The sequence below is a fragment of the Oncorhynchus keta genome, chromosome 8 (assembly GCF_023373465.1).
Source record: "Oncorhynchus keta strain PuntledgeMale-10-30-2019 chromosome 8, Oket_V2, whole genome shotgun sequence".
Classification (NCBI taxonomy): domain Eukaryota; kingdom Metazoa; phylum Chordata; class Actinopteri; order Salmoniformes; family Salmonidae; genus Oncorhynchus; species Oncorhynchus keta.
In genome coordinates, this window is record NC_068428.1 from 19,206,704 (window position 1) to 19,232,985 (window position 26,282).

General features: G+C 46.3%; 1 protein-coding gene across 2 annotated transcripts in view; it reads right to left on the minus strand.

The window, feature by feature from the left end:
• The window catches only part of LOC118386943 (calcipressin-2-like), a 124,112-nt gene that overhangs the window by 50,814 nt on the left and 47,016 nt on the right, over positions 1-26,282 (minus strand). The window contains exon 1 of one of the 2 annotated variants that reach the window (XM_052523740.1): positions 3,973-4,275. The exons of the other annotated variant lie outside the window; for it this stretch is intronic. Coding sequence (XP_052379700.1) covers positions 3,973-4,059 — 87 coding nt within the window. The 5' untranslated portion in view covers positions 4,060-4,275. Of the gene's footprint in view, positions 1-3,972; positions 4,276-26,282 lie in introns of those variants that run through there. 2 annotated transcript variants of the gene reach the window in all.

Genomic DNA, 26,282 nt, shown 5'->3' on the forward strand with positions numbered 1-26,282 from the left:
AATTGCAATTAATTGCAAAGTCCCTCTTTGTCATGCAAATGAACTGAATCCCCCAAAAACATTTCCACTGCATTTCAGCCCTGCCACAAAAGGACCAGCTGACATCATGTCAGTAAATCTCTCGTTAACACAGGTGTGAGTGTTGACGAGGACAAAGCTGGAGATCACTCTGTCATGCTGATTGAGTTCGAATAACAGACTGGAAGCTTTAAAAGGAAGGTGGTGCTTGGAATCATTCTTCTTCCTCTGTCAATCATGGTTACCTGCAAGGAAACACGTGCCATCATCATTGCTTTGCACAAAAAGGGCTTCACAGGCAAGGATATCGCTGCCAGTAAGATCACATAGGACGCCCAAGAAAGTCCAGCAAGCTCCAGGACCGTCTCCTAAAGTTGATTCAGCTGCGGGATCGGGGCACCACCAGTACAGTTCTTGCTCAGGAATGGCAGCAGGCAGGTGTGAGTGCATCTGCACACACAGTGAGGCGATGACTTTTGGAGGATTGCCTTGTGTCAAGAAGGGCAGCAAAGAAGCCACTTCTCTCCAGGAAAAACATCAGGGACAGACTGATATTCTGCAAAAGGTACAGGGATTGGACTGCTGAGGACTGGGGTAAAGTAATTTTCTCTGATGAATCCCCTTTCTGATTGTTTGGGGCATCTGGAAAAAAGCTTGTCCGGAGAAGACAAGGTGAGCGCTACCTTCAGTCCTGTGTCATGCCAACAGTAAAGCATCCTGAGACCATTCATGTGTGGGGTTGCTTCTCAGCCAAGGGAGTGGCTTCACTCACAATTTTGCCTAAGAACACAGCTATGAATAAAGGCCATGAATAAAGAATGGTACTGACACATCCTCCGAGAGCAACTTCTCCCAACCATCCAGGAACCGTTTGGTGACGAACAATGCCTTTTTCCAGCATGATGGAGCACCTTGCCATAAGGCAAAAGTGATAACTAAGTGGCTCGGGGAACAAAACATTGATATTTTGGGTCCATGGCCAGGAAACTCCCCTGACCTTAATCCCATTGAGAACTTGTGGTCAATCCTCAAGGGGCGGGTGGACAAACAAAAACCCAGAAATTCTGACAAACTCCAAGCATTGATTATGCAAGAATGGACTGCCATCAGCCAGGATGTGGCCCAGAAGTTAATTGACAGCATGCCAGGGCGGATTGCAGAGGTCTTGAAAAAGAAGGGTCAACATTGCAAATATTGACTCTTTTGCATCAACTTCATGTAATTGTCAATAAAAAGCCTTTGACACTTATGAAACTCTTGTAATTATACTTCAGTATTCCATAATAACATCTGATAAAAATATCTAAAGACACTGAAGCAGCAAACTTTGTGAAAATTAATATTTGTGTCATTCTCAAAACTTTCGGCCACGACTGTACATCACTCCATATTCATTTGTTTTTGTGGCAGCAGGAATATGGAAGCCTGGCAAAATGTATAATAACAAATGTATGTCTGTCTATCTGTTCATCTGTCCATCTGACCAATCACCAAGTCTGAACATTAGCTATTCATTATACCTAGTGCCAGCCAAGCGTTAACCCTCACTCAAATCATAACCTCATCTCTTCAGTCTCTCACTGCCTCATCTTCTATCAGAGGATAGTCTAAATTCTAGAATCTTCTATATTCTAGAATGAAGATGGTGGAGAGGATGGCAGCCAGACCAGAGCAGCCGAGCAGTAGACAGTGATTAATTAAACATTAAACATGCGGATGTGATGGGAGGATTAATGATTACTCAGACTGATCCTCCTTTCCTATTTTTGGGTCAATGCACTGTAATCCAATAACTGCAGTCTGTTGTTTTTTTCACCCAGATTTGGTACATGGAATCTTAAAATTTCATCCCCATTTTCACAGAATTAATTTGTTCACCCAGAGACCCAAGTCTGTGAGCTGTGTTTAGATAATGTAGATTTGTGTGAGGCTGTGTGTAGTGTAGTTAGATCTCTGTTAGTTAGTGTGTGTGTGTGTGTGTGTGTGTGCGTGCGTGCGTGCGTGTGTGTGTGTGTGTGTGTGTGTGTGTATGTGTGTGTGTGTGTGAGAGAGAGAGAGAGAGAGAGAGTGAGTTCAGGCTCCACAGTGAGATTCAGTCTGTCCAAGGTGTGATGCATTGGAGCAGCACATCAGGGGGGTTTTATGAATGGATTGTGAGTGTGGTGCGATGACGTACGCTCCACTTACAGACCCGTGTTTGTGTTTGCGTCTTATGCAAGTAAATGATGAACAGTTGAGAAAAAGGAGAACAAAGCTGCAGCATCTTGCAGTGCAAGTCCAACACACTTCATCCTAAAACCATCATTTTTCCAACACATATCGAATCAAAGTAATAGTAAAAAGGCTGATGTGTTAGATCAGGGATTGGCAACTTTGATGGGGGTGGAGGCCCCCATCAAAGTTGGAAAACATTTTAACGGCCGACCTTGTGACAGGGAAGAGAAAAAAAATGGTTTCAAAGTTAATTTCCTGCAATTCTACACATTTTGCCATGTTAGAGAAGATTTAGCAATTTTATAACTAATTTCATACAATTCTACGAATTTTGCCATGATGGCAGTTTTTATTATGATAACTGAGGATCAATTACCACGGTCAGATAGCTGGTCACGAGACTAACTTACCAATCAAAAAAACAAACACTGACGTACTAACCGAGTGACTGCTGATGCACAAACAGATTTCAAAATTGCACCTTGTGTATTCTATTATTCTAACTCTCAACAGTAAATTGAGACCCCGACTAAGTTCCCTGTGTTAGAAGTCAAATTAAAACCGACTTCATGCAGTGCCTTCAGACAATACTATATATGCATAACATGTCAAAGCTTTGTTGTGCACAAACTCCCCTCCATATGCTGCGTACCTGTAGACTTCCATTCATTGCGCTAACATTGGCTTGTGGAAATATCTCTAACTTCCTTCATACTTTACTTTTTACATTTTTTATTTAACCTTGATTTAATTACACAAGTCAGTTAAGAGCAAATGCTTATTTACAATGACAGCCTACCCTGGCCAAACCCAGACGATGCTGGGCCAATTGTGCGCCGCCCTATGGGACTCCCGATCATGGCCGGTTGTGATAGAGCCCGGGATCGAACCTGGGTCTGTAGCGACATCTCTAGCACTGCAATGCAGTGACATAGACTGCTGTGCCACTCGGGAGACATAAAAAGTAGACATAAAAATGGCCCAAATATCGCAGTATGCCTTTAAAGTATTTGGGCTAATTTACTTATAGTGTATCAATGTAGACAAACGTTAAGTATTTGGTCCCATATTCTGTATGCATTCTATATGTACTCATCACAACCAAAACAAACTGCAAATACATCAAACCAGTTTGTAGAGTCACAAGCTTGATGTTGTCATTGCGTGCTATGAATATGGGATCAATACTACTTTACATTGACATGGTGTCTTATCTTCTAGTCGTCTGTTGATGGGACAAAACAATAGTACTGTACAACACTGTCTTAGACACAACCTGAGAGTAGTTTTACAGCAATCTTAGACTTAAAGCACACAATTCTGCATACAGATGAGTACATACAGAATGGATACAGATGAATACATACAGGATGCATACAGCTGAGTACATACAGAATGCATACAGATGAATACATACAGAATGCATACAGCTGATTACATACAGGATGCATACAGCTGAGTACATACAGAATGCATACAGATGAGTACATACAGAATGCATACAGCTGAGTACATACAGAATGCATACAAATTAGTACATACATAATGCATACAGCTGAGTACATACAGAATGCATAAAGATGAATACATACAGAATGCATACAGCTGAATATAGTTTTTTAAGAAGCCTAGACAAACCCATAGAACCCAAACTCAAATTCTAAACCTGTCTTCTGAAGTGTGTGTGAAGTGTATGTTCTGTGCTGCCTTCTAAGAGTGTGTATGTGTATCTTGTCCTACCTTGACCTCCTGACTGGTGAACACCTCAACGTCCACCACACAGGCGATGAGGACAGAGATATCACAGTCTAGGCTTCGTGAAGGCATTCTCACTCCTCTCTGCACCGTTCAGACAGACAGATAAAAGAAACTGCTGGAATCTACTGCTCGCTTTACAAAGGACAGCTGGTCCGGAGCACCTGTGTGTGTGTTTTCGTCGGTGTGTTTGTGTGAGAGTGTGTTGTGCTCTGAAGAGCCCACTGTGTAGTAGTCTCTAGCAGTGAGGCAGGCTGGGTGTTACTCTGGGCTGGCTGGGGAAGCAGAGACGCCGAGGGAGAAGTCAGCCCACTAGCCTCCCCTCCCCTCGCTCCCTCTTCCAGTTATGACATCACTGCCCCCCAAACACACATTCTCGCTCACATACACAAAATGTAAAAAAAGGCAGATATTCTTTTCTAAGCTGAACACGGCTTGTCTCTCTCATCCTGAACTAGTGGGGCAATGCAGTGACGCAAATAGAAAATGATGAGGTGCCAAAACTGTTTGTCTAACTGAACAACACAGACAGACAGCGTTTTGTCCGAGGCGTGAATCCCACCGCTGCAGACTCTGATTTGGGAAGCTTGTTACAGAGACGCAGTCACACAGTTAATATAACAGATGTATTACTGCCATGGAACTGAGCTATTATGCGTCTGATGAAACCCTGCACGTTGTCACTGATTTACATTCCACACCATGCTCCCTAAAATCAAGAGACACACAGGGCTCTGGGAAAGGATTCTAATAACATTCTGCAGTATGATCGTTGGATCATATCAGTGGTACTCCGTGGTGTAAAGTTGCGTGTAAACATACTTTGAAGTACTACTTAAGTAGTTTTGGGGGGTGTCTGTAGTTGACTTTACCATTCCTATTTGACAACTTTTACTTTTACTCCACTACATTCCTAATGAAAATATAGTGCTTTCAGAAAGTATTCATACCCCTTCATTTATTCCACAATTTGTTGTTACAGCCTGAATTCAAAATGGATGTGATATTATGTTTTATCACCCATCTACACACAATACCCCATAATGACAAAGCGAAAACATGTTTTTGGAAATGTTTGCAAATGCATTGAAAATGAAATACAGAAATACCTCATTTACATAAGTATTCACACCCCTGAGTCCATAATTTGTAGAAGCACCTTTGGCAGTGATTACAGCTGTGAGTCTTTCTGGGTAAGTCTCTAAGAGCTTTCCACACCTGGATTGTGCAACATTTGGCCATTATTCTTAAAAAATGATTCAAGCTCCGTCAAATTGGTTGTTTATCATTGCTAGACAATAATCTTTAGGTCTTGACACACATTTTGAAGTACTTTTTGACATTGCCATAACAAACGGTTGAAGAGTTATTGACTCAAGATGTTTCAGCTTTTCATTTTTAATTTAATTAATTTGTGATGTCTGAGTGTTGGAGTGTGCCCCTAGCTGTCGGTATTTTTTTTGGGGTGCCTGGTTTGCTTAATATAAGGACTTGTATGTATAGTATTTACTTGTATTTAAGTATATTTAAAACCAGATACTTTTATACTTTTACTCAATTAGTATTTTACTGGGTGACTTTCACTTTTACTTACATTTTCTATTAAGGTATGTGTGACACATCAAAGGATGAAATGATGAGGAATAATGCATGGCTCTAACGCTGACGTTATTTTACAGGGGTGCTTTTGTGTTCATATTGTATCACATCTCCTCCTCTTGGTCCTAGTATCTGAGCCACCCAGTGGTCAAACGCGGCTATTTGTCCAGGGTTAACAACAGAGGCTTCATGGAATACAGCCAACTAATTTACCTCCATGGAATACACATAGATATGACTAGTACTTATCTCTATGGGAATACATACAATGCACAGAACACCAGTCAAGCTGAGGCAAAGGGCAGTTTATTACATGGAGGTTACATGGAGATATTGTGTGACTGTATACTAACCAGGTACACTTTAGGGTAGAATGTGTTTGCCTCTCTCCTCTCCATCTCTCCTTCTTATTTCACTGCTCTCTCTCACCCCCTTTCTCTCTCCTCTCTCCCTCTCTCACATTCATGTGTATTGTATATAATCCTGCAGCATTATATCGTCCTTTCTTAATGGAAAAGCAGCCTCCGACACCCCCCCCCCCCGACCACGCGCACACGCACACACACGCACATACACACAAGTTTGTTTTACTATTACTGTGGCGACCAAACAATTGATTCCCATTGAAAATCCTACTTTCCCTAACCCCTAAACCTAACCCTTAATTTAACCCTAAACGTAAATCGAAAACCCTATCCTTAACTCCTAACCCTAATTGTAACCCTGAGCCTAAACCTAACCCCTAAGCCTAAAATAGCCTTTTTCCTTGTGGCGACCAGCGAAATGTCCCCACTTGTTCGAATTTAGCTAGTTTTACTATCCTTGTGAGGACTCCTGGTCCCTGGGTCATGTGTGGTACAGCTGTGGACCTGTTAGGTGTGTGTAGTGTTGAGTGAAGATAAAGTTAGATAAAGTTGTGTAAACAGAGACCACAGTAACCTTCCTGGCAGGCTGACAGACAGATAGGGGATGAGGAGAGGCATGTGGACCAAGGTGTACGTGCAGGCCAAGGGGTAGCAGGAGGGAGAAACGTGGCTCCAGTAGGGATGGACTGATGTTTTTTTCATACTTTTACAGTGTTAGTTCCATCAGCTGCACAATATGATATAAAACACAGGAAACATATCATTCTGACTGTACTGGGCCTTTAAAGAAACATGTAAGATTCTGCTGACTAACCACGGACTTGGTATGACTGACTAACCACGGGCTTGGTATGACTGACTAACCACAGGGTTGGTATGACTGACTAACCACGGGCTTGGTATGACTGGCTAACCACGGGCTTGGTATGACTGACTAACCACAGGCTTGGTATGACTGACTAACCACGGGGTTGGTATGACTGACTAACCACGGGCTTGGTATGACTGACTAATCACAGGCTTGGTATGACTGACTAACCACAGGCTTGGTATGACTGACTAACCACAGGCTTGGTATGACTGACTAACCACGGGGTTGGTATGACTGACTAACCACAGGGTTGGTATGACTGACTAACCACGGGCTTGGTATGACTGACTAACCACGGGCTTGGTATGACTGACTAACCACGGGCTTGGTATGACTGACTAACCACAGGCTTGGTATGACTGACTAACCATGGGCTTGGTATGACTGACTAACCATGGGCTTGGTATGACTGACTAACCATGGGCTTGGTATGACTGACTAACCACGGGCTTGGTATGATTGAAGAATGAAGCAGGTGTTAAACATGGGCTTTGCTACACAGAAAACAGTAGTTGACTACTCCATTGTCGACACCTACATCAATATCTTTGAAATGAGCTTTTAAAACAACTAAATCAGTTTTCTTTTATCATATTTTGCACCAGAGTGAGGCTCTCTCCACGAGCCAACATATTGTTCCTGCAGTGAGGAGGATTCACCATATTCATTGAACGTTTTTCTAACTTATGGGCAGATAATCACCAAAATGCCTACCAGTATGCAAATTAGGGAGCCAAAGGAACAGCTCTCTTACCGATGCAATACAGTAGGCTACTGACGAGTCACTCACTTTAACGCCACTGTCTGGAGAGTCCTGATGGACTTCATATCAAAAATACAAATGTGATCTTTAGTGCCGATGCAGTACCATGGACATACACGGAGTGTACAAAACATTAGGAACACCTTCCTAATATTGAGTTGCACCCCATTTTGCCCTCTGAACAGCCTGGTATTTTCGGGGCATGGACTGTACAAGGTGTCGAAAGTGTTCCACAAGGATGCTGGTCCATGTTATCTCCATTGCTTCACACAGTTGTGTCAAGTTTGCTGGATGTCCTTTGGGTGGTGGACCATTCCTGATACAAACGGGAATCCGTTAATTGTGGAAAAACCCTGCAGTGTCAGAAAACAGGATCACCAAATTATTTGGAACATGCTAATTCATGATTTCTCCCTCCATTTAAAGAAATCCAACCGCTACCACAGCGCATACAACACACACACCCAGGTACCGAGAGGCGGACAGACAGCAGACGGTCAAACCAGCAGTTTCCTTGTCATCGCTCACTATGTGACTGACAGGCACCTGTCCTATCAATAGATGGCTAGAAGATGCATATTGTTCATTCTAGCGGGAGAGGGCTCGTGAGATTTTTTGGGGGACTAGCGAATTGAAAAGTACCCTAGCTACTTTAAGTGGAAAAGACCCTGAGCTAGTGGAAAACAATGGCTATGTGTCGTGTTGGTGGTTTGGAGTTACCTTGATCATGTGTGCTGCAGCAGATACTGACGTTCATTGTTATAGAATGGAGATAGTAGTTCAAAAGGTCAATGGTCCCTGGCTGTCACACAAAGGGTTGTGCATTGCCTTTTAAGAAGTGTAACACGGTCAAAAAATACTTTTGATTTCACCAAATAAAGAGCACACATTCAACGTTATCAAAAACACTTTTTTCCCATCTCAAGAGGTTAAAATGACTATAGTATGGGCTTATTACGTGCCAAATAAAGTAGCAGGGTTGACCGTAACAGGGTTGACCGTAACAGGGTTGACCGTAACAGGGTTGACCGTAACAGGGTTGACGATTTCATCTTAATTCAGCCATGAATCCCCTTGTGACAGGCGGAATGGAAGCTTGATGTGTGCAGCAGGAAGTTGCAATTGAATGCAAGCTAACACACAACATTTATTTTAACCATTTCTAGCCTGTGTATCTCTGGGTAACAGAATTACTGTGTTACGCTCAACCTGCTCAGTTTTCCACCACAAAACACCAGAAAATGACCAGCTCACCTGCTGTTATACTGTGATTTGACTTTTAGATGTTCAATGCTTCTTTTGAAAAACATATTTTTAAAGGAGTAGTTTCACCATATTAAAACAGCTGCAGGCCTCATGAAGTCTTGAGCAGTATAAATCTAAGGACATTGGATGAAATAATTGTCTGTTTACTAAACCTTTCCTGGAAACAAGGATATAACGTGAAAATGAAGAGATGTACACATGCAGGCGCGCACACACACACACACACACACACACACACACACACACACACACACACACACACACACACACACACACACACACACACACACACACACACACACACACACACTCCTCTGCCGTCCCTCACCTCTTCAGACAGGATCAAACACAGGGAGGTCCAGTCCAGAGCTGTCAAATATTGACTCATTCGGGGGCTTACACAAGAGCCTTAATCCCTCGCCTCGCAGAGAAACCGACCAAATCCCAGCACTTAATCGATTTGCCCGGCCGCATTGCATTTATTTAAGGAAACTGCTTAATCCCAATATATCCCAACCTTATCATTTGCTTTGATTTATTACATATTACATAAAGACCTATTATTTGTGGGCTCCTGAGTGTCGCAGTGGTCTAAGGCACTGCATCTCAGTGCTAGGGGTGTCACTGCAGACACCCTGGTTCAGTGGTCTAAGGCACTGCATCTCAGTGCTAGGGGTGTCACTGCAGACACCCTGGTTCAGTGGTCTAAGGCACTGCATCTCAGTGCTAGGGGTGTCACTGCAGACACCCTGGTTCAGTGGTCTAAGGCACTGCATCTCAGTGCTAGGGGTGTCACTGCAGACACCCTGGTTCAGTGGTCTAAGGCACTGCATCTCAGTGCTAGGGGTGACACTGCAGACACCCTGGTTCAGTGGTCTAAGGCACTGCATCTCAGTGCTAGGGTGTCACTGCAGACACCCTGGTTCAGTGGTGGTCTAAGGCACTGCATCTCAGTGCTAGGGGTGTCACTGCAGACACCCTGGTTCAGTGGTCTAAGGCACTGCATCTCAGTGCTAGGGGTGTCACTGCAGACACCCTGGTTCAGTGGTCTAAGGCACTGCATCTCAGTGCTAGGGGTGTCACTGCAGACACCCTGGTTCAGTGGTCTAAGGCACTGCATCTCAGTGCTAGGGGTGTCACTGCAGACACCCTGGTTCAGTGGTCACTAAGGCACTGCATCTCAGTGCTAGGGGTGTCACTGCAGACACCCTGGTTCAGTGGTCTAAGGCACTGCATCTCAGTGCTAGGGTGTCACTGCAGACACCCTGGTTCAGTGGTCTAAGGCACTGCTTCTCAGTGCTAGGGGTGTCACTGCAGACACCCTGGTTCAGTGGTCTAAGGCACTGCATCTCAGTGCTAGGGTGACACTGCAGACACCCTGGTTCAGTGGTCTGCATCTCAGTGCTAGGCACTGCATCTCAGTGGTCTAAGGGCATCTCAGTGACACTGCAGACACCCTGGTTCAGTGGTCTAAGGCACTGCATCTCAGTGCTAGGGGTGTCACTGCAGACACCCTGGTTCAGTGGTCTAAGGCACTGCATCTCAGTGCTAGGGTGTCACTGCAGACACCCTGGTTCAGTGGTCTAAGGCACTGCATCTCAGTGCTAGGGTGTCACTGCAGACACCCTGGTTCAGTGGTCTAAGGCACTGCATCTCAGTGCTAGGGGTGTCACTGCAGACACCCTGGTTCAGTGGTCTAAGGCACTGCATCTCAGTGCTAGGGGTGTCACTGCAGACACCCTGGTTCAGTGGTCTAAGGCACTGCATCTCAGTGCTAGGGGTGTCACTGCAGACACCCTGGTTCAGTGGTCTAAGGCACTGCATCTCAGTGCTAGGGGTGTCACTGCAGACACCCTGGTTCAGTGGTCTAAGGCACTGCATCTCAGTGCTAGGGGTGTCACTGCAGACACCCTGGTTCAGTGGTCTAAGGCACTGCATCTCAGTGCTAGGGGTGTCACTGCAGACACCCTGGTTCAGTGGTCTAAGGCACTGCATCTCAGTGCTAGGGTGTCACTGCAGACACCCTGGTTCAGTGGTCTAAGGCACTGCATCTCAGTGCTAGGGTTCAGTGTCACTGCAGACACCCTGGTTCAGTGGTCTAAGGCACTGCATCTCAGTGCTAGGGGTGTCACTGCAGACACCCTGGTTCAGTGGTCTAAGGCACTGCATCTCAGTGCTAGGGTGTCACTGCAGACACCCTGGTTCAGTGGTCTAAGGCACTGCATCTCAGTGCTAGGGGTGTCACTGCAGACACCCTGGTTCAGTGGTCTAAGGCACTGCATCTCAGTGCTAGGGGTGTCACTGCAGACACCCTGGTTCAGTGGTCTAAGGCACTGCATCTCAGTGCTAGGGGTGTCACTGCAGACACCCTGGTTCAGTGGTCTAAGGCACTGCATCTCAGTGCTAGGGGTGTCACTGCAGACACCCTGGTTCAGTGGTCTAAGGCACTGCATCTCAGTGCTAGTGGTGTCACTGCAGACACCCTGGTTCAGTGGTCTAAGGCACTGCATCTCAGTGCTAGGGGTGTCACTGCAGACACCCTGGTTCAGTGGTCTAAGGCACTGCATCTCAGTGCTAGGGTGTCACTGCAGACACCTGGTTCAGTGGTCTAAGGCACTGCATCTCAGTGCTAGGGTGTCACTGCAGACACCCTGGTTCAGTGGTCTAAGGCACTGCATCTCAGTGCTAGGGTGTCACTGCAGACACCCTGGTTCAGTGGTCTAAGGCACTGCATCTCAGTGCTAGGGTGTCACTGCAGACACCCTGGTTCAGTGGTCTAAGGCACTGCATCTCAGTGCTAGGGGTGTCACTGCAGACACCCTGGTTCAGTGGTCTAAGGCACTGCATCTCAGTGCTAGGGTGTCACTGCAGACACCCTGGTTCAGTGGTCTAAGGCACTGCATCTCAGTGCTAGGGGTGTCACTGCAGACACCCTGGTTCAGTGGTCTAAGGCACTGCATCTCAGTGCTAGGGTGTCACTGCAGACACCCTGGTTCAGTGGTCTAAGGCACTGCATCTCAGTGCTAGGGTGTCACTGCAGACACCCTGGTTCAGTGGTCTAAGGCACTGCATCTCAGTGCTAGGGTGACACTGCAGACACCCTGGTTCAGTGGTCTAAGGCACTGCATCTCAGTGCTAGGGGTGTCACTGCAGACACCCTGGTTCAGTGGTCTAAGGCACTGCATCTCAGTGCTAGGGGTGTCACTGCAGACACCCTGGTTCAGTGGTCTAAGGCACTGCATCTCAGTGCTAGGGGTGTCACTGCAGACACCCTGGTTCAGTGGTCTAAGGCACTGCATCTCAGTGCTAGGGTGTCACTGCAGACACCCTGGTTCAGTGGTCTAAGGCACTGCATCTCAGTGCTAGGGGTGTCACTGCACACACCCTGGTTCAGTGGTCTAAGGCACTGCATCTCAGTGCTAGGGTGTCACTGCAGACACCCTGGTTCAGTGGTCTAAGGCACTGCATCTCAGTGCTAGGGGTGTCACTGCAGACACCCTGGTTCAGTGGTCTAAGGCACTGCATCTCAGTGCTAGGGGTGTCACTGCAGACACCCTGGTTCAGTGGTCTAAGGCACTGCATCTCAGTGCTAGGGTGTCACTGCAGACACCCTGGTTCAGTGGTCTAAGGCACTGCATCTCAGTGCTAGGGGTGTCACTGCAGACACCCTGGTTCAGTGGTCTAAGGCACTGCATCTCAGTGCTAGGGTGACACTGCAGACACCCTGGTTCAGTGGTCTAAGGCACTGCATCTCAGTGCTAGGGGTGTCACTGCAGACACCCTGGTTCAGTGGTCTAAGGCACTGCATCTCAGTGCTAGGGGTGTCACTGCAGACACCCTGGTTCAGTGGTCTAAGGCACTGCATCTCAGTGCTAGGGGTGTCACTGCAGACACCCTGGTTCAGTGGTCTAAGGCACTGCATCTCAGTGCTAGGGGTGTCACTGCAGACACCCTGGTTCAGTGGTCTAAGGCACTGCATCTCAGTGCTAGGGGTGTCACTGCAGACACCCTGGTTCAGTGGTCTAAGGCACTGCATCTCAGTGCTAGGGGTGTCACTGCAGACACCCTGGTTCAGTGGTCTAAGGCACTGCATCTCAGTGCTAGGGTGTCACTGCAGACACCCTGGTTCAGTGGTCCAAGGCACTGCATCTCAGTGCTAGGGGTGTCACTGCAGACACCCTGGTTCAGTGGTCCAAGGCACTGCATCTCAGTGCTAGGGGTGTCACTGCAGACACCCTGGTTCAGTGGTCTAAGGCACTGCATCTCAGTGCTAGGGTGTCACTGCAGACACCCTGGTTCAGTGGTCTAAGGCACTGCTTCTCAGTGCTAGGGGTGTCACTGCAGACACCCTGGTTCAGTGGTCTAAGGCACTGCATCTCAGTGCTAGGGGTGTCACTGCAGACACCCTGGTTCAGTGGTCTAAGGCACTGCATCTCCGTGCTAGGGTGTCACTGCAGACACCCTGGTTCAGTGGTCTAAGGCACTGCATCTCAGTGCTAGGGGTGACACTGCAGACACCCTGGTTCAGTGGTCTAAGGCACTGCATCTCAGTGCTAGGGGTGTCACTGCAGACACCCTGGTTCAGTGGTCTAAGGCACTGCATCTCAGTGCTAGGGTGTCACTGCAGACACCCTGGTTCAGTGGTCTAAGGCACTGCATCTCAGTGCTAGGGTGTCACTGCAGACACCCTGGTTCAGTGGTCTAAGGCACTGCATCTCAGTGCTAGGGGTGACACTGCAGACACCCTGGTTCAGTGGTCTAAGGCACTGCATCTCAGTGCTAGGGGTGTCACTGCAGACACCCTGGTTCAGTGGTCTAAGGCACTGCATCTCAGTGCTAGGGTGTCACTGCAGACACCCTGGTTCAGTGGTCCAAGGCACTGCATCTCAGTGCTAGGGGTGTCACTGCAGACACCCTGGTTCAGTGGTCCAAGGCACTGCATCTCAGTGCTAGGGGTGTCACTGCAGACACCCTGGTTCAGTGGTCTAAGGCACTGCATCTCAGTGCTAGGGTGTCACTGCAGACACCCTGGTTCAGTGGTCTAAGGCACTGCATCTCAGTGCTAGGGGTGTCACTGCACACACCCTGGTTCAGTGGTCTAAGGCACTGCATCTCAGTGCTAGGGTGTCACTGCAGACACCCTGGTTCAGTGGTCTAAGGCACTGCATCTCAGTGCTAGGGGTGTCACTGCAGACACCCTGGTTCAGTGGTCTAAGGCACTGCATCTCAGTGCTAGGGTGTCACTGCAGACACCCTGGTTCAGTGGTCTAAGGCACTGCATCTCAGTGCTAGGGTGTCACTGCAGACACCCTGGTTCAGTGGTCTAAGGCACTGCATCTCAGTGCTAGGGGTGTCACTGCAGACACCCTGGTTCAGTGGTCTAAGGCACTGCATCTCAGTGCTAGGGTGTCACTGCACACACCCTGGTTCAGTGGTCTAAGGCACTGCATCTCAGTGCTAGTGGTGTCACTGCAGACACCCTGGTTCAGTGGTCTAAGGCACTGCATCTCAGTGCTAGGGTGTCACTGCAGACACCCTGGTTCAGTGGTCTAAGGCACTGCATCTCAGTGCTAGGGTGTCACTGCAGACACCCTGGTTCAGTGGTCTAAGGCACTGCATCTCAGTGCTAGGGGTGTCACTGCAGACACCCTGGTTCAGTGGTCTAAGGCACTGCATCTCAGTGCTAGGGTGTCACTGCAGACACCCTGGTTCAGTGGTCTAAGGCACTGCATCTCAGTGCTAGGGTGTCACTGCAGACACCCTGGTTCAGTGGTCTAAGGCACTGCTTCTCAGTGCTAGGGGTGTCACTGCAGACACCCTGGTTCAGTGGTCTAAGGCACTGCATCTCAGTGCTAGGGGTGTCACTGCAGACACCCTGGTGCAGTGGTCTAAGGCACTGCATCTCAGTGCTAGGGGTGTCACTGTAGACACCCTGGTTCAGTGGTCTAAGGCACTGCATCTCAGTGCTAGGGGTGTCACTGCAGACACCCTGGTTCAGTGGTCTAAGGCACTGCATCTCAGTGCTAGGGGTGTCACTGCAGACACCCTGGTTCAGTGGTCTAAGGCACTGCTTCTCAGTGCTAGGGGTGTCACTGCAGACACCCTGGTTCAGTGGTCTAAGGCACTGCATCTCAGTGCTAGGGGTGTCACTGCAGACACCCTGGTTCAGTAGTCTAAGGCACTGCATCTCAGTGCTAGGGGTGTCACTGCAGACACCCTGGTTCAGTAGTCTAAGGCACTGCATCTCAGTGCTAGGGGTGTCACTGCAGACACCCTGGTTCAGTAGTCTAAGGCACTGCATCTCAGTGCTAGGGGTGTCACTGCAGACACCCTGGTCCAAATCCAGGCTGGATCATAAGTGGCCGGGATTGGGAGTCCCTTGGGCGGCGCACAATTGGACCAGCGTCATCTGGGTTTGTAAATAAGAATTTGTTCTTAACTGACTTGCCTAGTTAAATAAAGAGTGCAGTGTTTTGTTAACTCTTCTTCCCCTGCTGTTTCTCTCTCTGTGCTGCTCAGGAGAGGAGAAGCTCCTCAGTTAAAATCCTGACAGGCTAGCTGTGCTGCTATTTATAGTTCTGATGTTAAGTCCAGACTGGGCAGGACTCTGCTGTTGCTCTATCAGGTTACTTTACTTCCTGGTTAACAACACAGACAGACAGACAGACAGCTATAATATACTATGATGCTTGGAGTCCATGAGTTATGAAATCTGCCATACTCAGCTGAGTGGTGTTACACATTATTCCATGCCTGACTGTTTAAACGGTATCTTTGTCTCGGTCTCCACTACCATGATATTCCAGGCACTTCCTCCATCCACCTGACCTATTTCAGATGGAGATATATAATAATCCCTACCAGAAAACTGTTCAAACCCCATAGCAGAGGAATGGACCTAATCCCATAGAAATAGTCCCTAATCCAGGAGAAATTGGCCCTAATCCTGCACCGTCCGTCTGCTTTGCTCTGCTCTGCTGTCTATCTTCAATGACATTTCAGAGCGGATGCCCTGGTGCATTGAGACACTTCCCCCTCTGCTGGTGCTCTCCAGTAACCAAGGAAACGCTTTTGACTTCCCAGAGCGCACTAGGCTACAGCCCCCCTCTCAGACTCCGAGATTTGAATCCAATTGAAACCCTGTGGTTTGAACTGAAAAGGGCAGTCCATAAATGCAGATGAAGGATATCAAGGATTTGGAAAATGTGTTCCCCAATGTTTTTCAAGTCTCAATGCCGTTGTCCTCATAAGGTGAGGTATGGAAAAGTGGGTGCCAAAATATTTGACCCCTATCTTTTTGAGAGATATTACTTGTTAAACAAAATCTCTGAGCAACTGAATTAGTATAAAAAAAATGAATTTTCAAAACATGTTTCATACAATTTGGCTCAGTATTTGTATTACATTTTTTTTTACTGTCTTTGAAAATGAAAAGGGGATATCTAGTCAGTTCCACAACTGAATACATCCAACCAAAATGTGTGTTCCGCATTTAACCCAACCCCTCTGAATCAGAGGTGCGAGGGGCTTCCTTAATCATTGTCTACGTCACCGGCACCCAGTGTTTTTGAAGGTTTTTGAAGCTTAATTACCTTGCTCAAGGGCAGAAACTTCCACCTTGCTGGCTGGGGGATTAGAACCAGCGACCTTTCGGTTACTGATTCAGTTTGGTTGACCTGATCAGGTTGATGCATGCTCCGATGTCTCTCTTTTTCCTTTTATTCTGTTTTCTTTCTATTCCTCTCCTGTCTTCATCTCCCCATCTTCCCCCCTTTTCTTCCACCTCTCCCCTCCTCCCTGCATTGTGTGCTGCTGAGCTGAGTCCATTGACGTCAACATGAGTCTTTCATCAGCCCTCTCATTAATCAGGTGATCACTCTGCAGTCTTCTGTCTCTCTCTTTTACTGCCTCATCTCTCTCTTTCCCCCCTCTTCTCTTGTGCTCTCTCCCCCTCTCTCTTTCCCCCTCTTCTATTGTGCTCTCTCCCCCTCTCTCTTTCCCCCCTCTTCTCTTGTGCTCTCTCCCCCTCTCACTTCCCCCTCTCTTCTCTTGTGCTCTCTCCCCTCTCTCTTTCCCCCTCTTCTCTTGTGCTCTCTCCCCTGTCTCTTTCCCCCTCTTCTCTTGTGCTCTCTCCCCTCTCTTCCCCCTCTTCTCTCTCTCTCTCTTCCCCCTCTTCTCTCTCATATATATATATATATATATATATATATATATATATATATATATATATATATATGCACACACATGAGACCACAGAGAACACATTGGCTCTGCCTGTGTTTTGGTTCCGGTGCCAACTTGTATATACATATATATATACACACACATGAATACAGGCAAGTGGATCTGAGCTGTAAAGTTTTAACCATGATACGCCCCTGAAAGCACACAGTTGAGCTTGCTCTAGCTTTGCCTGCAAGTGCACTGCCTCTTTGACGTCATTGCAGAGATTGTCTGTGAGGAGAGAGATTGCTGGTTTGAGCTGGTGTGAGACGCCTCCCCATGTCCTAGTATTAGTGTGGCAAAATAAGTTCTGCAGCCACTCCTCTCTCCCTCAGAGACAAACAGGCAACTGCCAAAATAAAGGAACCACTTACGGAAGATTCTGGAGCGGCCCCTGAGGCTGTGCTTTTCACCACCATCAACAAAACACCAAATTATGGAATTTGTCATGAATGAATGGTGCCGCATCCCTCCAATAGAGTTCCACTTGTGGAATCTATGCCAAGGTGCATTGAAGCTGTTGTGGCTCATGGTGCCTCAAAGCCCTATGAAGACACTTTATGTTGGTGTTTCCTTTATTTTGGCAGTTACCCGTAGCAGAGACTGATGGAGAGGAAATAGGCTCCATCTAGCCACCTGCTTTTACTGGAGACCTGATACGACTAGGTCATGTGTGTTACACAGCTCCATGAAGACAGAGCCGCCGCTTGTATTCCTGTGTCCAGGGATGGAAGTAGAAATAGACAGCCATAGATAGACATACATCTATGGCTGTTTATCCCTGTGTCTTCAGTGTCTCCACTTCACATGGGCAGACTGGCACCTACAGTATGTGCAACAATGCCTCTTATGGGACAGTTTGTGGCATACTATTTAGTCCTTGGCATTTGTGTTGGACAATACATCGATTCTCTCTTTATTTTGATTTCCCCCTCTTATATTTTCTGGGATCCAATTCTTTCTTTATCTTTCCTTCATCATTAAGTTCTCACGTTTGGTGAATCCTGTCTTTCTCTCATGCTCTCACTTCCCTCGGCAACTGTAGATTATCAGTGTCACACCTTCAGTTGTTTACCTTATATGAACCTCAACCTCACCATGTTCTCAGCTCTCTCTATTTCTCCCTCTTTCTGCTCTCTCTCTCCATCTCCAGCTCATCTACCTCCCCCTCTCTCTATTTCTCCCCTCTTTCTGCTCTCGCTCCATCTCCAGCTCATCTACCTCCCCCTCTCTCTATTTCTCCCGCTTTCTGCTTTCTCTCCATCTCCAGCTCATCTACCTCCCCCTCTCTCTATTTCTCCCGCTTTCTGCTTTCTCTCCATCTCCAGCTCATCTACCTCCCCCTCTCTCTATTTCTCCCTCTTTCTGCTCTCTCTCCATCTCCAGCTCATCTACCTCCCCCTCTCTCTATTTCTTCCTCTTTCTGCTCTCTCTCTCCATCTCCAGCTCATCTACATCCCCCTCTCTCTATTTCTCCCTCTTTCTGCTCTCTCTCTCCATCTCCAGCTCATCTACATCCCCCTCTCTCTATTTCTCCCTCTTTCTGCTCTCTCTCCATCTCCAGCTCATCTACCTCCCCCTCTCTCTATTTCTTCCTCTTTCTGCTCTCTCTCCATCTCCAGCTCATCTACCTCCCCCTCTCTCTATTTCTCCCGCTTTCTGCTCTCTCTCCATCTCCAGCTCATCTACCTCCCCCTCTCTCTATTTCTCCCACTTTCTGCTCTCTCTCCATCTCCAGCTCATCTACCTCCCCCTCTCTCTATTTCTCCCGCTTTCTGCTCTCTCTCCATCTCCAGCTCATCTACCTCCCCCTCTCTCTATTTCTTCCTCTTTTTGCTCTCTCTCCATCTCCAGCTCATCTACCTCCCCCTCTCTCTATTTCTCCCGCTTTCTGCTCTCTCTCCATCTCCAGCTCATCTACCTCCCCCTCTCTCTATTTCTCCCTCTTTCTGCTCTCTCTCCATCTCCAGCTCATCTACCTCCCCCTCTCTCTATTTCTCCCGCTTTCTGCTCTCTCTCCATCTCCAGCTCATCTACATCCCCCTCTCTCTATTTCTCCCGCTTTCTGCTCTCTCTCCATCTCCGGCTCATCTACCCCCCTCTCTCTATTTCTCCCTCTTTCTGCTCTCTCTCCATCTCCAGCTCATCTACCTCCCCCTCTCTCTATTTCTCCCGCTTTCTGCTCTCTCTCCATCTCCAGCTCATCTACCCCCCCCCCTCTCTATTTCTCCCTCTTTCTGCTCTCTCTCCATCTCCAGCTCATCTACCTCCCCTCTCTCTATTTCTCACTCTTTCTGCTCTCCCTCCATCTCCAGCTCATCTACATCCCCCTCTCTCTATTTCTCCCTCTTTCTGCTCTCTCTCCATCTCCAGCTCATCTACCCCCCTCTCTGTATTTATTCCTTTCTGCTCTCTCTCCATCTCCAGCTCATCTACCTCCCCCTCTCTCTATATCTCCCGCTTTCTGCTTTCTGCTCTCTCTCCATCTCCAGCTCATCTACCTCCCCCTCTCTCTATTTCTCCCTCTTTCTGCTCTCTCTCCATCTCCAGCTCATCTACCCCCCTCTCTCTATTTCTTCCTCTTTCTGCTCTCTCTCCATCTCCAGCTCATCTACCTCCCCCTCTCTCTATTTCTCCCTCTTTCTGCTCTCTCTCCATCTCCAGGTCATCTACCTCCCACTCTATCTATATCTCTTTTTTTCTGCTCTCTCTCCATCTCCACCTCCCTCTCTCTCTTTGTCTCTCATCCCTCTCTTGCTCTCGCTCTCTCTCTTTCCCCCATCTCTCCCCTCTCCTCTCTTCCCCCTCTCCCCTGACTGTTGACTGTGATAGCAGCATAGCAGTGTGACTGGGTCTGGCTGCTCAGTGAGGCGGTGCTGCAGGGGAGGCAGAAGTTTTAGATTAGAGACATTTCTATAACAAAGCCCCTCACAGATTAGTTCTGGGCCTCTTCAACATCAGGTCCTGGCAGCGCTACAGTATTCTCGTCAAGGTATAGACAGGCCAGCCCCAGTCAGTACCAGAGTCCCCGGGGAAGGGCCCATTGTTTCAGACTGGTTCTGAATAAAGAGAGAAGATAGGGTGGCTCTCTGTCATTCACCACAACACAGCTCTTCATTGTTTTAGTCCTCCTGAGTACACTTGAATAAACCAAACACACAGAACAGAGTGCAGGAGGCAGAACCCACCAGCTGCAATAAAAGGGAGAAGTGAGTGAATAGAAGACAGAAAACAATCATTGACCCTTGTGGCGGAGCCTATTCACGGCTACCTGGGCTCTGCTGACAATGGAAGCTTTTGTTGTTTGATTCACCAAGTGTTATTACACTTGGTGAATCAATGAATTCTAAGCTTTTCTGTATGCATTTCTTGTGTGTAGCCCACACAAGTACTCGAAACTGACATTTTTGTGTATGGTTGTGTGCAAAGTTGAAACACTCTTTCTTGAAGCTAGAAACAGCTTTGTCTGTCTGTGTTGTCCAGAGACTCCATTGACAACAGCCAGTTCCCAGCAGAGTCTTGCTGGTCACAAAGGTCTCTCTGTGCCGTTGTTCCACTGAACACTAGATGTTCCATTTCCCCACACAACAGTTGTCTGTCAATAACTGGTTAGAAGACTGGCTAGGCCTTCGCTTGTGACTCTCCTTTATCTAATCAAGGGTTTCCCAACAACGGTCAACAGAGAAATTATTCCTGCCACCAACACTGGCAGGCAGGTGTTGTTGCCGGGGGGTGATGATGGCTTTGTGTGGCCTTAGATAAGCAGCTAAACGGATACACTGGGCTTTACTTACTATAGGAAACCTGGGAGAGAGGGAGCCCTTCTTGCTTTATTGGCTTTAACTGATGTTTTGGTTTTAACGTGTACAGTTGACCCTGATAAGTGCACATCAGAGAAGTGTTCTGCTTATCAATTCCATTTAACCTACATTTGATGCACTTGCTTCAGATATCAGGAGTAGAATGTATTCCATTGACTGTGCTGTTACTGTCCTTCTCTAGCTCCGGTCACTCATGTTTCTTCTCTATTGAGATGTGGACAAGTGGCTTTTAAAGTGCTCCGCTCACGCAGACAGCCTGTCTGTGTGTGCGTTTGTTATCAAGCACCCTGTAGTGGTCTGTGCAACCAGCCCCCCGCCTCTGTCTCAGCCAGCGCACTTAGTCTAAGCGACGCGGGCCTGGCCTGTCTGTATCGAAGCCAATACCAGATTTTCTTTTCAGCTCAACGACACAAAACGGGTCCTTGTGAGTCTGGTGTGTTTATGTAATAAAATGGTCATCACCCCACTGTGACAGGCTGAGATGGGTTGTTAATCGACACCAAGGACAACAGGCAGAGTGTGTGTGTGTGTGTGTGTGTGTGTGTGTGTGTGTGTGTGTGTGTGTGTGTGTGTGTGTGTGTGTGTGTGTGTGTGTGTGTGTGTGTGTGTGTGTGTGTGTGTGTGTGTGTGTGTGTCTGTGTGTGTCTGTGCGTGTGTGGTTGCGTGCGTGCGTGAGAGTCATAGCCGGCCCGCGGCTGATCCCTGCAGTACAGACTGGGAGCTAAGACGGCCCGTTACCCATCAGTTGACTGTCAGAATCCAACCTCGCAACGTGGTTGCAAAGGGCATCAGTCTTAACAGCGCGATTTGCCAAGGCAAGAAACTCTGAGCGCAGCCCTATCCAGAAATCTGGCAGTGGCTTCTGATTAAATTACATTTTCACAGAACCGAATTTCGATGAGGCTCTCTTGTTCAGATATCGGTAAGTGGACTGAGGCAGGGCATGAAAGGATTACGAATCCAGTTGTTTGTGTCGTCCGTTTCGGAAAAGTACCTGTGTAATTGCGCACCCAACTCACTCAGGTGCTTCACTATATCACATTTGGCATTGTCCGTAAGATTGGGTTCATTTGCACACAAAAAATCATACAATGATGGAAAGACCTGTGTGTTATCCTTGTTAATGCAGACAGAAAAGAGCTCCAACTTCTTAATCATAGCCTCAATTTTGTCCCGCACATTGAATATAGTTGCGGAGAGTCCCTTTAACACTTCTTAGGGCTGTAATCCCGTTAACGGGATTGATATGACAACAGCCAGTGAAAGTGCAGAGCGCCAAATACAAACAACAGAAATCTCATAATTAAAATTCCTCAAACATACATGTATCTTATATCATTTTAAAGGTGTTATTGTTGTTAATCCCACCAAAGTGTCCAATTTCAAATAGGCTTTACAGCGAAAGCACCACAAATGATTATGTTTGATCACTGTCAAGTCACAGAAGAATTCTGCCATTTTTCCAGCCAAAGAGAGAAGTCACAAAAAGCACAAATAGAGATAAAATGAATCACTAACCTTTGATGATCTTCATCAGATGACACTCATGTTACACAATACATGTATGTTTTGTTCGATAAAGTGCATATCTATATAAAAAAATCTCAGTATACATTGGCACGTTATGTTCATTACTTCCAAAAACATCCGGTGATATTACAGAGAGCCACATCATTTTACAGAAATACTCATTATAAATGTCGATGAAAATACAATTGTTAGACATGGAAATATAGATACACTTCACTTAATGCAACCGCTGTGTCAGATTTCAAAAAAGCGTTAAGGAAAAAGCAAACCATGTAATAATCTGATAACGGCGCTCAGAAAACAAATAGAGATATCTGCCATGTTGGAGTCAACAGAAATCAGAAATAACATTAGAAATATTCACTTACCTTTGATGATCTTCATCAGAATGCACTTCCAGGAATCTCAGTTCCACATTAAATGTTTGATTTGTTCTATAATATCCATCATTTATGTCCAAAGAGCAACTTTTGTTAGCACGTTTGGTAAACAAATCCAAAGTCAAGAAGCACGTTCCCTAGTTGCAGATGAAATGTCAAAAAGTTCCGTTACTGTCCGTAGAAACATGTCAAACGATGTATGGAATAAATCTTTAGGATGTTTTTAACATAAAACCTCCATAATATTGCAACTGGAGAATTCCTTTGTCTTCAGAAAAGCAAAGGAACGCAGCTACCTCTCATGTGAAATGCGTGTGACCAGTGCATGACTGCTGGCAGACCTCTGACTCATTCCTCTCTCATTCGGTCCCACTTCACAGTAGAATCCTCAAATAAGTTTCTAAAGATGGTTGAAGCCTTCGGAAGTGCAACATAACCAATATCCCACTGTGTATTCAATAGGGGCTGGGTTGAAAATTGACCAACCAAGATTTCCCACTTCCTGGTTGGATTATTTCTCAGGTTTTTGCCTGCCATATGAGTTCTGTTATACTCACAGACATCATTCAATCAGTTTTCTATCCAATACTAATAATAATATGCATATATTAGCAACTGGGACTGAGGAGCCGGCAGTTTACTCTGGGCACCTTTTCATCCAAGCTACTCAATACTGCCCCAGCAGCCATAAGAAGTTAATCCTAGATTCAGATCATTCAGGCGAGAAAAGACATCACCCAGATAGGCCAGTCGTGTGAGAAACTCGTCATCATGCAAGCGGTCAGACAATGAAAATGGTGGTCAGTAAAGAAAACTTGTCAATACTTTGCCCCTTGATAACCAGCACAGTATGTTGTAAAAGCAGTACATGGTCACTGCCCATATCATTGCATAATGCAGAAAATACACGAGAGTTCAGGGGCCTTGCTTTAACGAAGTTAACCATTTTCACTGTAGTGTCCAAAACGTCTTTCAAGCTGTCAGGCATTCCTTTGGCAGCAAAAGCCTCTCGGTGGATGCTGCAGTGTACCCAAGTGTCGTCGGGAGCAACTGCTTGCACATCGTTACCACTCCACTATGTCTCCCTGTCATGGCTTTCACGCCATCAGTACAGATACCAACACATCTTGACCACCAAAGTCCATTTGATATCACAAAGCTGGCCAGTACTTTAAAAATATCCTCCCACGTTGCCCTGGTTTCCAGTGGTTTGCAGAAGAGGATGTCTTCCTTAATTGACCCTCCATAAACGTAACAGACATATGACAGGTGCTGTGCCAGGCCCACCACGTCTGTTGACTCATCCAGCTGTAACGCATAGAATTATCTGGCTTGTATGCGAAGCAGTAATTGTTTCAAAACGTCTCCTGCCATGTCACTGATGCGTCCTGAAACAGTGTTGTTTGATGAAGGCATTGTCTGTATCGTTTTTTGGCCTTTCCCCCCCAGCATTGTCCCAGCCATAACCACGGCAGCAGGAAGAATTAAGTCCTCCACAATAGTATGGGGCTTGCCTGTCCTAGCCACTCAGTGACTCACCATATACGACTTCTAGCTCCGTTTTAATGGAATCTGTTGCTTTTATTCATGTATTACTACTCGAAAGTCGTCTTAATTCTCGCCCAAAATACTCCCGTGGCTTATTTTTAAAATTGTCATGTTTTGTTTCTCAATGTCTGCGCAAGAGTGAAGGTTTCCCGTGAGTGAGTAACGACTAATGTGATTGGATGTTAATTATTTGACTAGGCTACCTGTATTTGACATTCTTTTGTTATTTCGCTGACTAGATGCTTTCATTTTGTTTTTTGGCAGTGAAACAAGGCTACTCAGGCGAAGAAAAGAAAAACTAACCCAAATGTATAGAGCCCCATTGGAAAATATTAATGTACTGTTCAAAAATTAATGTACTGTTCAAAAATAAAATAATTGTTATTTAGCGTGCCCCCTGGGGAATAGAATAACGAGGGCGATGTTTGGGTTACTAAGAAAACACACACATACAAAGGCATGCACACACACATGAACACACACGCACACACACACACACTCACACACTCAGGGGCATGGAGGCAATAATGTGAATGTTTGCACACGCTGAACTTTCTCTGACATGTTCCCTAGTCTGGAGATGAATAAATGATTAGACGTTAGTGAAACTGCATACGTTGTGTGTCCGTGTATGTGGCATAAATGTTGGTGTGTGTGTCTGCTGCCTCCCGACGTGGCAGGGCCTGGCGTGACAGTGAGAGAGAGCTAACAGGATTACAATGCACTCGTCCAATCTGCATGGCACAACTAGGGAGATATATCTGGCATCGTGGAATCATCCTGCAGAGTGTTTATTTGTCTACTTCCACTAACAGGGAGTTTAATCTGGTCAGACCAGCCAGAAGACAAGTCATCACTTATGTTTATTTGCAGAGAGAGGGAGACAGAGAGAGAGCGCGAGAGGGAGAGAGAGAAGGAGAGAGTGATAGAGAGAAAATGAGAGTGAAAGAGAAAGAGAGAGACCAAGGAGGGCCTACAGCAGCACCTAGATATTCTGCACAGATTCTGTCAAACTTGTGCCCTGACAGTAAATCTCAGTAAGACACAAATAATGGTGTTCCAAAAAAGGTCCAGTCGCCAGGAACACAACTACAAATTCCATCTAGACACCATGGCCCTAAAGCAAAAAACGATACGTACTAGAGGTCTAGTACTAACACCGATACCAATTATTGGAGGACCAAAAAAAGCCAATACCGAAGAAGCGTCCGATTTTTATATATTTATTTGTAATAATGACAATTACAACAATACTGAATGAACACTTATTTTAACTTAATATAATACATCAATAAAATCAATTTAGTCTCAAATTAATAATGAAACATGTTCAATTTGGTTTAAATAATGCAAAAACAAAGTGTTGGAGAAGAAAGTAAAAATGCAATATGTGCTCAGAACATGAGAACATATGAAAGCTGGTGGTTCCTTTTAACATGAGTCTTCAATATTCCCAGGTAAGAAGTTTTAGGCTGTAGTTATTATAGGACTATTTCTCTCTATACCATTTGTATTTCATATACCTTTGACTATTGGATGTTCTTATAGGCACTATAGTATTGCCAGTATTGCCTTATCTCGGGAGATGATAGGCTTGAAGTCATAAACAGCGCAATGCTTGAAGCACAGCGAAGAGCTGCTGGCAAATGCAGGAAAGTGCTGTTTGAATGAATGCTTACAAGCCTACTGCTGCCTACCACCGCTCAGTCAGACTGCTCTATCAAATCATAGACTTAATTATAATATAATAAAACACAGAAATACGAGCCTTAGGTCATTAATATGGTCAAATCCGGAAACTATCATTTTGAAGACAAAACGTTTATTCTTTCAGTGAAATACGGAACCGTTCCGTATTTTATCTAACGGGTGGCATCCATAAGTCTAAATATTGCTGTTACATTGCACAACCTTCAATGTTATGTCATA